The sequence below is a fragment of the Humulus lupulus genome, chromosome 2, assembly GCF_963169125.1.
Source record: "Humulus lupulus chromosome 2, drHumLupu1.1, whole genome shotgun sequence".
In the NCBI taxonomy this organism is placed as follows: domain Eukaryota; kingdom Viridiplantae; phylum Streptophyta; class Magnoliopsida; order Rosales; family Cannabaceae; genus Humulus; species Humulus lupulus.
This window is the reverse complement of record NC_084794.1, coordinates 52,789,836-52,808,851: the sequence shown is the minus strand read 5'-3', so window position 1 is coordinate 52,808,851 and position 19,016 is coordinate 52,789,836. Positions and strand designations below refer to the sequence as shown.

Sequence of the window (19,016 nt, the reverse complement as noted above, 5' to 3'; positions counted from 1 at the left end):
TCGTGCAATGTCAACGTGTTTTCCGTATTCTTCGTCAGGCGATATATCGGCTCCAAAGCTGCGATATATCAGCATACGTGAATATTTTAAACACGTAATTGTACGTTTTAGCATAATTAAGGTTGGATAACTACTTTGACTGAGTCAAACTACGGCCCTAACAGTTTCTAGTGAAGACTAAAGCTTATATTTCCTTATTTAATCATTAAAATACTTAATTCCTTAATAATCATGCTCATGACAAGTGTCATATTCCTATTGGATCTATCTAAACCTTAGGTTATAATAAATATCATATTTGTGACCAGCAATATTAATCAAACCTTATGTTATAATTAATATTCTTAAACTATAGGTTAAACGTATAAAATCCATAACTATTGCTAGGAATTTCCAACTAAGTCTCGGTTTGAACCAAAATCCACGAAATCTAAAATACTACAACAACTACTAACTAGCTAACTAAGTAAACATTATGGGACTCTACAATTCTCCCCTTCTACAAAGAATTTCGTCCCCGAAATTTACTTACCAAAAAATTCTGGATACCGAGCTTGTATGTCCTCCTCCAACTCCCACGTTGCCTCCTGTTCAGAACTATTTCTCCACAGGACTTTGACTATCGGAATACTCTTAGACCATAATTCTTTCATCCCCCTATCTAGAATGCTAACTGGCTGTTCCTCATAACTCAAGTCTTTCTGGAGTGTTATCGTATCATACTTGAGGATGTGAGATGGGTCTGGCATATATCTACGCAGCATCGAGATGTGGAATATATTGTGACTATCTGCTAGCATTGGCAGTAAGGCTAATCTATATGCAACTGCTCCCACTTTGTCCAATATCTCAAAAGGACCTATAAACCTAGGACTAAGCTTGCCTTTCTTCTAGAACTACTTCACACCTTTCATAGGAGATATTCTTAAGAAGACTTGATCTCCGACTTTAAATTCCACATCACGTCGCTTGGCATCCACATAACTTTTCTGACGACTCTGAGCAACGAGCACACACTTTCTAATCATCGCTATTGCTTCCTGAGCTTCTCTAACAACTTCGGGTCCAAGTAGTTGCCTTTCTCCTACCTCATCCCAATTTAATGGCGATCGACACCTCCTTCCATAAAGAAATTCATAGGGTGCCATCCCGATCGTTGACTGGCAGCTATTGTTGTAGGAGAATTCTATCAGTGGCAAGTACTTACTCCATGATCCTCCGAAATCAAGTACACAAGCGCGCAACATATCTTCTAAAATCTGTATGGTACGCTCGGAGTGACCGTCTGTCTGAGGATGAAATGCTGTACTAAGAATTAACTTGGTGCCCATAGCTTGCTGCAAGCTTCCCCAAAATCTACATCGACCCTCTATCAGACACTATTGTCTTAGGGATTCCATGCAATCTTACTATTTCTTGGACATAAATGTCGGCGTATTATTCTGCTATATATGAAGTCTTGATAGGCAGGAAATGAGTTGACTTGGTTAATCTATCTATTACTACCCAAGTCGAGTCTTGTTGCTTATTCGTTCGAGGCAAACCCGTCAAAAAATCCATGGCTACATCGTCCCATTTCCATTATGGAATGCTAAGTGGTTGCAATAAATCTGCAGGCCGCTGATGTTCTGCTTTCACTTGCTGGCATACTAGACATTTAGACACGTACTCCGCTATATCTTTCTTCATTCCTAGCCACCAATACATTGCCTTAATGTCGTGAGTCATCTTGGTCGACCCTGGGTGAACTGAGTATGGGGTATTGCGCGCTTCTTGTAAAATCTTCACCTTAATCCCTTGATTTTTTGGCACGCATACCCGATCCTTATATCTTAATAACCCCTGACTTGATATTGAGAAATCCGTGGCCTTCCCTTCTCTAACTGCATCCATATGTGTTACTAACGTGTCATCATGCACTTTCCCAATCCTTATATCTTCTAACAGACTTGACTGAATGGACAAGTTAGCCAGTTTACCAATGACTACTTCTATTCCAACATTGATCAGCTCCTGCTGTAGCGGCTTTTCTATTCCAGCTAATGCTGTTAGACTTCCATAATTCTTCCTACTTAGCGCATCAACAACTACGTTTGCCTTTCCCGGGTGGTATAAAATTTTGCAGTCATAATCCTTTACTAGTTTTAACCTCCTGCGCTGCCTCATGTTAAGCTCCTTTTGCGTGAAGAAGTACTTTAGGCTTTTATGGTCTGTATAAATCTCACACCATTCTCCATAAATATAATGGCGCCAGATTTTTAATGCAAAGACCACCGCTGCCAACTCCATATCGTGTGTTGGATAGCGTTGCTCGTAATCCTTCAACTGCCTTGAGGCATAGGCTATCACCTTGTCATTCTGCATCAGCACACAACCCAATCCTTGCTTCGACGCATTGCAATAGACTACAAACTTGTCATTGGGTGTCGGTACACAAAGTATTGGTGCTGAGCATAACATATCCTTAAGCAATTGGAAACTCTCTTCACACTTATCTGTCTAGTTGAACCTTTGCTGCTTCCGGGTCAGGTTGGTAAGTGGAGTGGCTATCTTAGAAAAACCCTCTAAAAACCTTCGATAATAACCTGCTAGTCCCACAAAACTTCTTACTTCAGACGCATTCTTTAGACTTGGCCAATCCTTCACAGCCTCTACTTTAGATGGGTCTACAACAATTTTATCCTTGGATACTATGTGGCCGAGAAATGCTACTTGTGAAAGCCAAAATTCACACTTCTTGAATTTGGCGTATAGTTGATGCTCCTTTAGTCGCAGTAAGATTAACCTTAAATGTTTCTCATGCTTGACTTTATCCTTTGAGTACACCAAGATATCGTCAATGAATACTACAACGAATTTATCCAAGTAGTCCTTAAAGACCCTATTCATTAAATCCATAAACGCGGCTGGAGCATTGGTAAGACCGAAAGACATGACTAGAAACTCATAATGCCCATAACGAGTCCCAAATGCTGTCTTAGGAATGTCTTCTTCCCGTACCTTGAGCTGATGATACCCGGACCGTAAGTTAATCTTTGAGAACACAGTCGCTCCTTGGAATTGATCAAACAAGTTGTCAATCCGGGGTAGCGGGTACTTGTTCTTAACCGTCACCTTATTTAGCTCACGGTAATCTATGCACATCTGCATACTCCTGTCCTTCTTCTTCACAAACAGAACCGGTGCTCCCCATGGAGAATGGCTCGGTCTAATGAAACCCAACTCTAGGAGTTCTTGTAGTTGCGTCTTTAACTCCTTGAGTTAGGTAGGTGCTATCCGATATGGTGCCTTGGAAATAGGCTCGGTGCCCGGTACAAGTTTGATTGTGAAGTCAATTTCTCGAGTCAGCGGCAACCTTGGTAAGTCGTCAGGAAATACTTATAGAAATTCCTTTACAATATGAACGTCTCCAACTTTTAGCGGTGTTTCTTTTACCACATTCGTAATGCTGGCTAAGAATGCTTGACATCCTTTTTCTATCATCTTTCTAAGCTTTGAGTGATGAAATAAGCGGCGTGCGTAGACCTGAAACCTTTCCCATAAAACATAGTCTCTAGCCGTCAGGAGTCTCAAACGTTACTTTCTTGCGTTTTCAGTCGATGGTTGCGCCATGCTTTGCTAGCCAGTCCATTCCCAGTATCATGTCGAAGTCTTTAATCTCTAGTTCTATTAGGTCTCCTTCTAATTCTATGTCCTCAATCTTGATTGGTACGCCTTGTACTACCCGTGATGATATGACTATTTCACCCGAAGGTAATTATGTTTCAAACCTAGTTCTAAATCTTTCACAAGGTTTGTCTAATTTTCCTATCATTCCTAATGAGATATACGAATGAGTGGCTCCCAAATAAAATAATACAGAACATACATTATCGAGGATAATAACCTGACCTGTAACCACTTTATTGCTAGCATCAACTTCTCCTTGGGTTAAGGCAAAAACCCTGGAAGAAACCATCTTGTCATCTCTTTTTCCTTCTAACTTGAGGTGGGGACACTCTTTCTTTCGGTGACCTTCCTGACCACAGTTGTAGCATCCCTTAGTGTTTACACGACACTTACCCGGATGTTTCTTTTGGCATTTAACACATTGCGAGTATTCTACATAACCCGACCTATTGCCTCCATTGTTTGTCCGTGCCCTTTTATCGTTGTCGGACTGCCTATTGTCAGGATGCCTTCTTTTCTGACCATTACTATTGTTGGAATGCTGGTTGTTGTTGTTATGGTTGTTTCGACCATTCTGATGTTGACCCTGCTGTTTAGGCTCAAGCCTACTGGCCTCCTCTTTACTAACATTTTCGTGAAGCCTTTCTACTTATATTGCCATTTCTATAACATTGGCATAAGTAGTATTTCCCAGGTTTGCAAGCTTAACCCCTAGCTCAATCTTTGGTCGAAGTCCTCTAACGAACTTGGTCACCCTCAAAAAATCAGTTGGAACCATTTCTGATGTAAACTTAGCTAATCGGTCGAATTTTCGAGCATACTCTGCTACCGTCAATTTGCCCTGCTTTAGACTAGCAAACTCCTCGACCCTTGAAGCAATGACAACTAAGTTGTAGTACTTTTTGTGGAACAGCTCCACAAATCTGGTCCAAGTCATGGTGGCGACATCGTGAGTCTGTTGCACTAGGTCCCACCATATTCTAGCATCCTTCTTGAGCAGAGACGAAACAAAGGATATGCGGTCCATGTTGCCGAGATTCATGTGTACAAGGATTGGCTCTACATTTCTGAGCCATTCTTCTGCCTCGAAGGGGTCGGTTGTCCCTTCAAAGTTTGGAGGGTGTTGCTTTCGAAACCGCTCATAAATTGGCTCCATGTGCTGAGCTGGATATGGCGCATAGTTCTCCATTGGCCATCCCCCATAAGGACCTACTTGATGGGGTGCTTGAGCCATATGTTGAGGTTGTGGTTGTGGCTGAGGCTGAGTCTAAGGTTGAGCTTGTTGTCGCTGCTGCTGCAGTAATTCCTCAACTTGTCGTCGAAGCCTGGAAATTTCTGCAGTATTGTCGACCGGCGGCGGCGGCGCACCTTCATTAACATCAGCATTGGTTGCACGCCTTCCCCTTCTTCGAACTGGAGGGGCTTCATTAATCTCAGGAGAGACATTGGAGGCATTGTTGCGAGCAGATCTTCTGAGCGAAATCTTTAGCAGATTTCTAACAGTTGAGAGAAACACGTTAGAACTTACCTTAATAGGCTCTAAAACAAAAACTTAATCTAAGCAAATATAACTCGGATCTATTAATTATGACTTCTTATGAAAAAAATTTATATAAGCCTTCTTTATAATTAGAATGTGACTCTAAATTTAGAAAAATAAGTCATCTTTATTATATACTAAATGTGTTTCTAATTATCCTATATGACTTAATTCTCAGGCTCGAAACTCATCGTTGTTCCAAAGTTAACCATACTGAGGGAGGGCTAGGATCAGTAAAATCGTTCCCACTACTATGGCCCCTTAACTCTCATTATAGAATACTGGTTCATTGATTTGTATCCACCCTCGCCGAACTTAGTCATTATTTATTATGATTGCCAAAATAAAATCAAACTCATACATGTCATCAAAATAACAATGATATTAATTTGGAAAAACAGTTTTCACTAAGTACAATCATAAAGGCAAAGTAATAAATAAAATAAATAAAGAAACTAATCTATTCTAAAAATCGGGATCTTCTACATCAGATCCTTCATCTAACATATTGTCATCTATTTCTTCATAGTCATCATTTTCGTGAGCCTAAAAAATTCCTCTTGGAAGATTCGTAAAAATTATATTATTTTGTTCTTGTGTGAATTGGAATTCCATCTTAGAGGTAAACCTAATTATGAGAAAATAATAACTCATCGCCGGTGGTATTTCATCTTCAACATCTATTGTCTCCCATATTTCTTCCAAAGCAGCAATTACAAAAGGAAAATCTCTAAAACACATAAACATAATAACTAAAACATAAATACTTACATTGGCGGTTGGACTGAGAGCTTGAGCATGTGTATGAAGGAGAATTTCATGTAAATGGACCATGGCTCTGATACCAACTGTAATGACCCAACTATTTCTAAAACATAGATCATTAACCCTACTAGACATAACCACTACTTTGAAGAGAACATACATGAGAAAAATTCATAACTTTATTGAAAACTTTAAAGTAATATTTGTAATACATAAATACATAAATGAGCTCATTGTTTTAAAATAAAACATAACTTTAAATGAAATTGTTTACGAAGCTAAATGCGGAAAATACATAAAAACGTAATTTAAAGAAACTAAAGAAAAATAACGTCGTCCTCGAATCGACACACAGCCCATCCACTCCATTCACCTCAACACACACACCAAGCTTCCAAGAATCCTTCCGCCTTTGTATCTATTTTCCTGCATCACACTAAAAAGAAAAAGGAATGAGCCTAATGCCCAGCAAGGAAAATCTACCAACATATATATAACATCAAACATAAACATAAGATCATAACAAAGCATACACTATAAAACATATATCTCAACTATAACCCATGTACATGGTGAATATTGGAGTTTGCTAGCTAAGCAACTATAAGCTTCAAAATACAATGAGGTTTGCTAACTAAGCAACTATAAACCCCAAGAACATAAAAGTGATGGGGTTTGCTATTTAAGCAACTATAAGCCCCAAAGCATATATACTATAACATATCATAACATAACATATTATAGCATAATCATAACATACAAGCATATAAAAACTATCATATTTTCCTTACCAACACCGGGATAATTGAGACCAAATGCGGGACTTGGAACACTCCTAAAACCAGTAATAAAAAAATGGTGAGTATTTCTAAAGGGTAAAGAATAATTGTGGAAACTAAACCTTCAAAACAAAACTTACCAAGGAAGATCTTTAAGTTTCAAGAGCCTAATCGAAAACCAATATCAAAATTAGGATCTGAATAAAAGGACTAAAGAAAACTAAAGAGTTTTAAAGGATTGAACTTGAAGAATAAGAGTACCTTAGTTGACCTTATGGATTGGTCTAACTCTACCGAAATACCCTAAACCTCATTTCCCAAATATTTTATAAAGCTTAAGAATGGCAAAGCTTTTTCCCAACCCAAGTGTGTATCATTCTATGGTAGTACTAGCACCTTGGAGTCTGATCACAGCTGAAGAGTGAGTGGAAGGGCTAGCTACTAGGTCCTATTTATAGAGTTCTAGGAATATATATCTTCTTTTTGGCTTTGAATAAAAATAATTAATAAAATTGAAAATAATTGAATATTCGTCAATCAGAGGCTAAAGACTAGGTCAAAACGTTCAGAGGTAGGTCTAAGGAGTCAAAGCTTGTTTTAAAAATTAAAAACAAATAATAAAAATAATAATTTTGGGCGATATATCGCCCCTATGTGGCGATATATCGGCTCTGCCCTATTCCCGTGCCTCCGTTTGTACGGTCGTGCAACGTCAACGTGTTTTCCGTATTCTTCGTCCAACAATATATCAGCTCCAAAGCTGCGATATATCGACATATGTGAATATTTTAAACACGTAGTTGCACTTTTTTAGCATAATTAAGGTTGGATAACTGCTTTGACTGAGTCAAACTACGACCCTAACACTTTCTGGTGAAGACTAAAGCTTATATATCCTTATTTAATCATTAAAATACTTAATTCCTTAATAATCATGCTTATGACAAGCGTCATATTCCTATTGGCTCTCGCTAAATCTTAGGTTATAATAAATATCATATTTGTGACTAGCAATATTAATCAAACCTTATGTTATAATTAATATTCTTAAACTATAGGTTAAACTTATAAAATCCATAACTATTGCTAGGAGTTTCCAACTAAGTCTCGGTTTAAACCAAAATCCACGAAATCTAAAATACTACAACTAGTGCTAACTAGCTAACTAAGTAAACATTCTGGGACTCTACAATGTGTTATTTACAGTTTTGGCATATGTTAAAATGCAGTTGTTATGCTGCTGAAATTTTGTTAGACTTAGTAAACTTTAATAATTAAACTTCTTTTATGTTGGATGTCTTAGAAAAAAAACTAGGAGTGGAAGATGTAGAGGGATATGAAATTTGGATAAGAGCGTGAGAAACAAAGAAGACTCTTGTCACGGATTTGGACCGAAAAATTGAAGAAAGAATTGTTAGTGTTTTAAAGTAAAGTAAGAAAGAATTGTAAATGTTGTTATAAGTTACTAATTTAATCTATCATGGATTTTTTTTTTTGCGGAATGAACTAAAATATAAAGTTAGTAGTAGCCAAATCGTTGCTAAGGGTCAGGATGATATCTTGCCAAAGTTCATAGTAAGCCTATTTTGTTTATAAGTTCATTTAGTTCTAAGTTTAGTTTTATGTCAATGTATTAATGTTTAAGCTATCTTACTTAAATACTTATATCAATGTATAAATGTCTATTGTACCTAAATGCTATAGTTTCTTGTTTTCATGTCTCTTCTGAACTTGTATCCATCCTTATGGATGTCATTTCTAATTAATGAAAGCTAGCCTATTTTCATTAAAAAAATAAGAATTAACTCCAATTGCAAAAAAATATAAATATAAATTCAGAATTAGGCCATTTAAAAAAACCCGAATTAAAATCCAATTTCATTAAATTTGCTCAAAAAAATGGGGACTTTCTACTTTGGTTTATAAATAAAAAGCGAAGTAGAAATGTTTATATAGGTCACACTCTCAATTGTTCAAACCTTTCTATTTCGCTTTTTATGAATATAAACTGAAGTAGAACCCTACTTTCTACTCCAGTTTATACATACACTACAGAAAAAGGGGTTTTAGCGACGACTTAAGTCGTTGCTAATTCCCAAAATATCGTTTCTAATTCCTTTAGCGACTACCATGTCGTCGCTAATTGTCGTCGCTGAATGATGTTCGCTAATTGTTGTTAATTAGCGACGAACTAAAAATTGTCGTCGCTATTTCCCTCTAGCAACGACATGTGGTCGCTAAAAGATCCATTTTTCGTCGCTGTTAGTTTGTAATGTCCTCTGATTTTTGAAATTATTTGGAGATTTAGCGACGACATTTTGCTTTTTTGCGACAACATGTTGTCGCTAAAAGTTTTTTTTTTTAATCGTTAAAGCACTATTATATATACTTAAAAAAATGCCATTATTCAATATATATACTAACACATTTTTTTGCTAAAAAATTTGAAATAGAAGAGAAATTTAATTATGCACAAAATTATATTTTTACTATAAATATTTTTATGACAAAGTAACTATCATAGTAAAATTAAAATACATAAATATAAATATTTTTAACTAGGTGTTGTAGGATCGGCACCATGACCTTGCTGAGAAGATCCAGATCCTGAGACTCCACCAATCCTATCCAAGTGCTCCTCTATGGCTCGGAGTCGCTCCCTCACCTCTTGCATGTCTTGTGCGGTAGGAGGTGGTTGGGCTGGTTGAGGTACATCAGCCGCTTCACAATTCGCCCTCGTGCGAATCCTACGACCAAGGCCCGGCTGATAGCCTCGACGACGTCCAAAGATCGTCTCAACAAGAATAATGTCATCCTCTTCTCTCAGGATAGTACTCGAAGCAGAGGCGCTCGTAGATGATTGTGACTGCAGAGTGTCACGTATCTCCATCATCTTTTCCTGTATCACACAATTTTCAAGAATATTAGAATTTACAACACAATAAAGTAAGAAAATCATAAAATATAAATTTACTTACATAGTTATCCTTTGCTGCCTTGCTCACCCAACCTTCCTCGTCTCTGTACTTAGTCGCCATCCAAATCTCTGGAACCCCAGCAAGACACCCAGTTTGTAAATCACGCTACAATACAAGAAGTTTGAAAAAAATTAAGAAAAAAAATCATTATAAAAAACATAAATAAAAATTATGTAAAAAATAAAGTACCTTATTGTAACAAAGGGCTGGCGTAGACTGTGAACCCTGTACGCTTCTCTGTTTTTGTTTTGCACGGTTCGCAGAGTTAGTCTCAGAACGCCTCTGCAAAGAACTTGTGTTAACCATATGTTAAATTAACAAAAATAAATTAAAAAATAATATTTTTGTGAATACCTTCACTTCAGGGCGATCAAAATACTGGAGCGCCTTCTGCCATTTCTCCACCACCAAACCATCAGGAGGATGTGCTCGACCATTCTTTTTTAAATGAGTGGACAAGTCATTCTTCCACTCCGAGTAATGATCAGCGCACGACCGTTGAATGCCCAAAAGAATGCCGGGGAGGTTCTCTGAGGCATATCGACTTCGACCAATGTCGAATAAATCATCCTGAATCAAAAAAATAAAATAAATTAGCTAGATTTAATATTAAAGTGAACCCAATAAAAAAAATTATAGAAATAAATTACCTCTAGACGAGGAAGTATGCGATCTCTAACTTCGCTGGGTACTTTATCCCATCGGTCGTAGTCGGGATCGGCATATTGTCGAATGAGAATGCCGATCTCTCTAGAGAAATGTTGGGAATAATCACCAATTTCTTTGTAAGTCTTCCCTCGAACATCCCACTCCAGTGGTAGTGGTCTACCTAATGCAACTCTAGCTTCTCGAGTTGAAAACCCCTTGTTGATGCCGCGCCTTTTCGTTTTAGTCGTCACTATTATTTCTCAAATACATATAATTATTATATACACATAAATAAATTAATTCAATATATTCATCCAAAAAAAATAATTGCATGTGTTACCTCTCTCACAATCAGCCTGTATCTGCATTGGATCTGGAGGAGGATTTGCCCCACCATCACCTTCGTGATGTTGCATAACCGCAGAAGACATATCTAAAAAAATTGATGATATATATGCATTGATAAATTTGTACAATCAAATTTAAATATTATAAAATTTCAATACATTTGAACAATCTTTCAATGTAAAAATAATATAAGCTTCACTATAATATTCACTATCACCGAAAATAATATAAATTCAATACATTTAAGATTCATGTGAGGTATTCTAGACACTTTATTTATCACCGAAAATTAAGAATATATATTTCTAACAGTTAAACTCAACATACCAACTAATAACACTCTTTAAAATAAATCATAAATCATTCTCCAAAATAGAACTCATAAATAATAGCGAAATGAGCTTCTAAATAATCCTAAACAAAAAAAAGATTCAAAGGAATAGGTGAACATACAAAGTCCATATAAATTGATTGCATAAAAAATAGCAAATAATATATATTTGTAACCAAACCAATCTTTCCCACTTAAAGCAAATAATAATGAAAAAAAAAAGTCAAATCTTGATCTCCAAATTTAATATATATTCACATCTCTCTTTCTCATGAAGTGGTTTCAGCAATTCAATTGTAGGTGGAGAGTCATCTGTGGGTGTTAGATATGATTGTGATCCCAACTCAATTAAACAAGGAAGAATTAATGAAAAAAAAAAAGAAGGCAAACTTTTACTACCATTTCCACCAACATTAATTCTAATATTAAAAAGAGAAAAAATAATAATAAAAAATAAATCCCAACAAAGAGACGATAAGACTAAAATCTAATCATCAACTACCACAAGAACAATAATTTAAGAATTAAATGGTATATGAATTTGAAAAGAAAAAATGCAGAACAAGGCTGCTAAACAAACATGTCTAACAATGTTCCATTATTTCTAAGAATCTGTTTTATTCTCTCCTTTTAATGACAACACTCTAGATAAAATCAAATTGGCATTGCAAAAAGAAAAAAGTTCTTCTGAAACTAAACTATCACTTACCAGCAAGATTACCACACAAAACAGAACAAGCAAGAGCACAAAACTAGCAAGAAAAACTTAAAGCAAACAGAAAAAAACACCAGCTTTACGTTATCACAAAAGCTTTCCGTGTTATCATTAACCATAACACGGAAGGCTATACATATAGGTATACTTTATCTATCATATCAATTCAACTAGCTATAGCTACATAAAAAAACAAGTATATTTTTCTTAAGTACATGTCTTTATATCTGTGGACCATATATATGTCACAACTCTAACTAATTAGTTAAAAAAAATAGAAGAGTTACCTGAACTATTATTATTCTTTTTAATTTTATTAATTATAAACTTTAGAAATGCCTTCCTCTGAGTCATGTGATCTAGTGATTAAAGACTTGTCAAAGTTAGAAGAGAGGGGGTGTCTTTTTTACTTAGTTGTTAAGGATTCATGCCTTAGTTGAATCCCTACCTCATAAATAATTATTCTTCATTTATATATACAAGTAATAAATGGAATAAGGTCAAACTTAATTAGTCTTTATTATTATTATTATTATTAGTTTCAATTGTCAAACACATTTGTCACGTAATAACTATTAATGGTTTCTTAAGCCAAAGATAATTGATAATAAAAATAATAACCAAACTTTCCAGTTACAAGGAATTACATTCCTTTGAACATACATAAAAATTACACGTTTTATCTTTATTTATTTAATCTCCATATATGTCTTTTTTCTTTTTCTTTAAGAATATCAAATTGTTGCTTTACATGGATCCATTAAACCTTGATCAAAATTCAATAAGATAAAAATGGCATCACATAGAGTTCTAATATTGTCATTTGTGATAACTAAACAAAATTTCTACACAAATATGAAAATTATTCAGGTTAGAGTGTGTCTTTGGTTGTCTGTGGATGATGAAGAGAGATAGGATCAAGGAACACAAAGAATTGCAACTAATCTGAGATGAGAACTACCTGTCTTAGCTAAATATATATGAAGATAATAGTTAAACAACTAAGGAGCAAAGACAATAAATTATCAAGCTTTTTGGAACAAATTCTCACAAATTTGAATCATTGGCCTTGCTAACTTGATACTTGTATTCAATATCAGAGTTTCTAAGAATGTTGTTATTGACAACCAACTAAACTAATATACATAGGTCACCACCATACTAAATCTCATAAAAATTCACACAGAGCCCAAGCAAAACACTTGGAGAAGCTACCGATCAATGAAAGGTAATGAGAATGAATTTCATATAAGTATTTTCCATTCATTTGTTAACTTAACCATTTGATATACAAAAATTAGTTAAACTTGACTTAAACATTATTAATTGGTTCATTGATGTGGTATAGGGTGTTTACTTAACGATATTGTAAGTTCTAAGAAACACTCAAAACCAATGAGAGCAATAAATAAATTTTAGATTATAAAATCAACCATCAAAACACTGTATATTGGAGGCCTAACACAGTGCATAACAATAAAAACACAGAGCACATAACACATAAAAACAGGGGTATTCGACAAATGATCAACCAATAAATCCCATTAAAAAAGAAAATCACTAAAATCCTTAAAAATAAAAATCCACTTCTGTTAATTGCAGCATCTAGTTGAAACAAAAGTATATTGTTTAAAGTTAATTGCAACACCAATTTATAGCAAAAACCATATAGTGCATAATATAAGAAGAGGGTTTATATGTATGTACCAGTGGTCCTTGGAATCCAAAGAAAAATTTCAGCAAATGCCCGAGAGTGGTCCCTGAAATGCTACAAGGCTTATATATATATATATATTAAGTTAACAATATTACAATAAAATAAATAAATATATATTAACAATATTAACTATATATATATAAAGCTAATTGTGAATGTCGCTGCCTTCGACGAAGCTTCCTGAGAGGACGTCGCTGCACGAGAGGAAGATCGGCCCGAGAGGATGATCGGAGGATGCTCGAGAGGATGGGGTTCAGTCGATTGGGGTTCTCATGGTTTGGGGTTTGAGGTCTGAGAGAAGAGAGAGGGAGACTTACAATGCAGAGAGAGGAGTTTGGGTTTGAGGTTTGGGGTCTGAGAGGAGAAGGGTTTGGGGTTTGGGGTCTGAGAGGAGAAGGGTTTCGGTCTGAGAGGAGAGAGAAAGGGGTTTGGGGTATATATGGGTCTGAGGGAAAAAAAACCAGGGAAAAGAAAAAAATGGTGGGTTTTTTTATTTGGGTTCGCGCTAAATAGGGGAGACGTGGGCGGCTATGTTTGAAAGTACCTCTAGCGACGAAAATTGGAATGTCGTCGCTAGAACCCAATTTTCCTGTAGTGATAAAAATCGAAGTGGAAAATCCCTTTTTCACTTCGGTTTTTTCCCACTTTTTTACTTTGTCTCGAACTACTTCAGTTGCAAATTTATGCGAAAACCGAAGTAGTTCCACCTTAAAAACTGTAGTCGTGGCCCCTTTTTCTTGTAGTGTTCTTTTAATAGAAAATTGAACCAAACTCATCATGACATACATTTCACATTATAAGTTATGAACTATATCTAAGATATTATTAACATTAACAGTGAAGTGAATAGACTAGTACTGTGTTTTTCTTAAAGGGAACTAATAATACTTGTGTTTACTAGCTAATGGAGTTATACAAATAGAAATGATTAGTAGGTATGATTAAATTTATCCGAATGAGAATATATTGTGGGTTGTACATAAATTTGGCACTAAATAATAAGATTATAAACAAGATTAAGGTGATTGCTATTCACATTTTCCCTTTTACTTATTATACATGAGCAAATTTATCCTTATTTTAAAAGCTAAAATTAATCAAAAGTGTTAACTTTAAAGTATTATGGGGTTGGATCTTCTATCCAAGCTAGAGAGACATTTGGATTCTAAAATGAAATAAACAAATTAATAGGAGTATTGTTGAATCTGATATTGATTCCTACTAGTCAAGTGAATAACTTATTTTGATTTTGATTTATAAATCCAATTAGAGTTGGATTGCTATAGAATCTAGTTATAAGTCATATATGACTAAAAGTGTGTTTGGTTGAGGGTGATGAAAATAGAGATTCGTTGTTAACTTCGAACTCTGGTTTGGGTAGCGGACCTTTGGTGGTTGGTGGAGTGGTGGTAGTTGCAGATAGAGTGGGGCTTGTGCTAGGCAATGGTCCTCGTCTCGATGGAGCCCAATCTTGGCTTTGGGTTCTGCTGTGTTTTGCTTGTTTTATTTTGTTTTTTTGATTATGTTATGTTATTTGGTTTGGATGTTTTAGGTTTCCAATAATGGTGATTTTTCATTGATTTCTTTGAGGACTTTGGCATGTGTCATAGTTTTGTTGTATTGTTTTGAACTGTTTGGACTTTGTTCCAGTTGGTTGTGTGGTTAGGTCAGTGTTGTATGAAGATATGTCTTAATGTCTTATCTAGGTGGCGACTTGTATTATTGTCTTTGTTTGGGGAAGATCTTAGTTCTTTGGTTGAGTTGTTCTACTGTGCATTCGACTTGGGTAACCATTATTTGAGTCATCTCTTGTGTGAAATATGTACTACTCTTTGAGTATTCTCTAATTTGTAAGACTGATCCATTTTATTATCAGTGAATGAAAGTTCATTTTCCTTAAAAAAATTGTATTTATTTTTCGATAGAATAATCATTTTGCTAAAATGGTAGAAAAATTATTTTATGAAATGTTATTCTAATACTTTAGCTCTTCTAACTAAATATATGAAAATAACAAAAATAGACTTATTTCCTTTCCATTCTAATAGAATAAATGCTAAATGACATATCTTAAGATGCACAACGTAATACTAATTATTTGATGTAACATGCTATTAATAGTGCAAATCAATATCAGATCCTACATATATTATTTTAAGTTAAAAATAAGAAGGATCCAATATTAATTTATACCAATATCAATATTAATATGCCACATCATCAAATAGCATTAAGCATTTTTCTTTTTTGAAAGAGTATAGAATTAAGCATTTTAAGTGGCCAAATAGCTGATTCTAATTCTATTTTCCCCTCAAACTAAACATGTATTTAGTGTTATTTGCTAGGGCACAATTTGAGATGTCGACAGTAGAAGAAGATATCGGCGCATATCCATTGGATCTAGATTTGACGGCGCCGCTGCCCAAAAACCACTCATATCATATGATGGGAGCAAGGACATGTGGCTGCTATCTATCTATAGCTAAAGAGAGATGAAGTTAGTTGGTCAACTTCTTAACTACTAACTAGTCCAATGGATCTAATAAAAATAAAACATATCGAGAAAAATGTGAATAATTGAACCATTCATAATTTCTTAATGTCTCCCACTAAAGAAAATGACGTGGAAGTGCACTTCTCTTTAGACTTAATTGCCATACATATCCAGCCCAGTTGAAATTCTGTAAAATAAAGCACCTCCTTTTGGGGTGGGGGTGGGGTGTGTTGCGGTGGCTTCTTGTTTAATTGTCCATTCTTCAACACACCCATTAATAAATTTTTGTGGCCTGGGGTCTCCCCACTACTCACAGTAATCAGATATATATATATATATATATGCATGTTCGAGACGCTACGTCTTGCCATCTTATTATAATATTTGTCAAACTTATTAGTTGGTTTACGACTGTAACAAGACAATGATCAGCAAGGGTATGTACGTAGCTTTATTAATTAGTATAATTTACTTGCTATAATACAAATTATATGTATTAATATTTTAAGGTTTATTACATCATATAAATTATAACTTTTATATTTGGTTTAAGAGGTTTAAAATGATTTATTAAATAATTATAATAAATAAAATAAAAATTTGAACTTAATCACATAATAATTTTCTTTTAGAGTTCCCTCGCTAGTCATAGTCATCACTCATCACATATAAATATAGATTTATATTCGTTAAATTTATCATAATATTTGTAAAATTTATTTGTTGGTCTAGAACTGTAAAGTAATACAAAACAAGACAAAGATCAACAAAGGTATGTCTGCAGTTTCATTGGTTAAATATTCCACATCACATAAATTAGTATGAAATACTAGAAAACAATATTTTTTAATGATACAATATTTATTTTACTAATAAAATATACTAATGATATGTCATGTTTTAATGTGTTGGACACCTTGTAGAAACGCTATTTATATTTAGTTTAAGATAGTAAACGTCATTTATTATTAAATTATAATAAGTGAGACATAATACGTCACCCCTGCATATATAATATTATACACCTTAATCCACTTTATTGCATTAGTGGTCTTAATATTAATATATTGGATAGTGGCCGGGGGATCGAAAGACTGTGGGCATATATAATAAAGATTAAATAAAATAATAATTATAGTAATAATAATCAGCTTTGGTTGATATTCCATGGTTTAGTGTGTTTATGTCAGACCATTATTATAATTTTTTTTGAAGTATTCTTTTACATTTATATCCTTCATATGATGACGGCATGCGAATACTATCATGATAGGTATAAATAGTTGAGGTTGTGTCGACTTAATAGAGTCAATTTTCATAAAAAAATATTACAATTAAGAAATATATCTGTGATTTAAAAGATAAGTGGCTCTACACTATATATATACTATGTGCTCCCTCCAAAGTATATCTTTTAATTTAGTGACGTATTTTAAATTTGCCGATTAAGCCATTCATTATTAGCTTTGGAAAGTCCAATTAGAGTTGCATATTGTGGTGCCCTAATTGTTGTAGATAATAAAAAGAAAACAAATAGTGTTCATGTGAATTAATTATAATATATATTTATATGGTTTAATTCACGATGTTTTACATTATTGGTAAGGTATGTAACATTAAACAACTTTGAAACAAAAAGACTTTATTATGAAAGTAAGATAGCAGGGTTATAGAGATGTCAACCGCAATATGTACGGTCTGCTTAATTATTCCATACTTTATTTTATTAAAAAAGTTATACTCACATTTTATATAAGATTATTTTAAATAAGTAGGGGTACCAATTTTATTCTAATGAGTATAAAATATCTACAAATAATCATATATACTATAAACGCTTATGAGTGAACACAAATCAATATATATAACCATATATACATAATAATACAAAATTTAGTCCAAACAAATTATGTCAAATTTATAAAAGCTAATTTAAACATAAACATAATATATGCTAATTTAGTCTTAATCTTTTTTTTTTTATCATTTTATATGTAATTTGTAATGAGTATTAATTTTTTTTTGAAAAAAAATATAATTATATTAAATGTATTAATTATATATAAAGATAAAAATATATAACTACAATCCAATAAAGTTAGGGCTTTTTTACATACATATAGAAAAAAAAAATTATATATGAAACATTTCAAATTACATGGTATTTTGATAACATAAACTTTTTACAAGATTTTTTTAAAGAACTAGGTTTTTTTTTTATGAATTTAACTCAAATAAAGTTATATTATAAATCCTATATTTCTCCTCAACCAACTTGCCAATAACATAAACCCACACAACTTATCGTGATTGGTATAAAAAAAATAATATAAGATTCTCTCTATCACCTTTAGCAAAAGATCTCCGATTATTGTGCAAACCTTTGACGATCATTCTCATTGTCTAGACCCTCCAACTATCATCGTCTATATTCTTAGTAACATAAATGAACAATATATCCATCCACAATTCCAATCGATATTATGTTACCCAATCATAAAATTAATTGACCTACAATGATAGTAAAAGAGTCAAAACTAATAATTGGTTTCTGGGTGAAATTTTCAATTTAAAAATGTTTTTCCGAAATCTGAGAATTCAGACACATTAACTGATGATTAGCATTTTTCTTAGTTTAAGAATGGTAATCGACCATTAATATGCAACAATATTAAAAAAAATCATTTATCCAATATGAATTCAAGAAACAATAGCTACAATTCAATCTAATCTCTTCTCTCTACTTTATCTATATCTTTAGCAACACATCTCAGTCTATATTTCTAAAGAATGAAACTTCAAAAGATTAGTTAGTTTTGAATCCACAATTCTATGCCCATAATATAAGTGGGCTTTGTTTTGTAATCACTCTGCTGACATTAAAAAGTTAATAAAATGTTTTTATCAACAAAATAAATTAAAAATTTATATATCAACCAGGTTTTAATATATCAAATTCCCCTGTTCTGAATTTTGAAAAGGAGATTTTGGGAGAAATAGGAGGTTGTGCTAAAATTAGTGTTGAAGATATA

The 19,016-nt window shown here is 33.8% G+C and overlaps 2 protein-coding genes across 2 annotated transcripts; both read right to left on the bottom strand.

The window, feature by feature from the left end:
• Positions 1 to 9,274: 9,274 nt before the first annotated feature.
• On the bottom strand, positions 9,275 to 9,880 carry LOC133816031 (uncharacterized). The gene is made up of 2 exons (XM_062248740.1): positions 9,732 to 9,880; positions 9,275 to 9,652 (listed from the first exon to the last, which is right to left on the bottom strand). The coding sequence occupies exons 1-2, from the start codon at positions 9,789 to 9,791 to the stop codon at positions 9,308 to 9,310; spliced, it is 405 nt and encodes a 134-aa protein (XP_062104724.1). The 5' UTR covers positions 9,792 to 9,880; the 3' UTR covers positions 9,275 to 9,307.
• Positions 9,832 to 10,897, bottom strand: LOC133814260 (uncharacterized). The gene is made up of 5 exons (XM_062247248.1): positions 10,720 to 10,897; positions 10,382 to 10,629; positions 10,086 to 10,301; positions 9,932 to 10,013; positions 9,832 to 9,836 (listed from the first exon to the last, which is right to left on the bottom strand). Exons 1-5 carry the CDS (start codon positions 10,808 to 10,810, stop codon positions 9,832 to 9,834), a joined length of 642 nt encoding a protein of 213 aa, XP_062103232.1. The 5' UTR covers positions 10,811 to 10,897.
• Between the last annotated feature and the right edge of the window lie 8,119 nt (positions 10,898 to 19,016).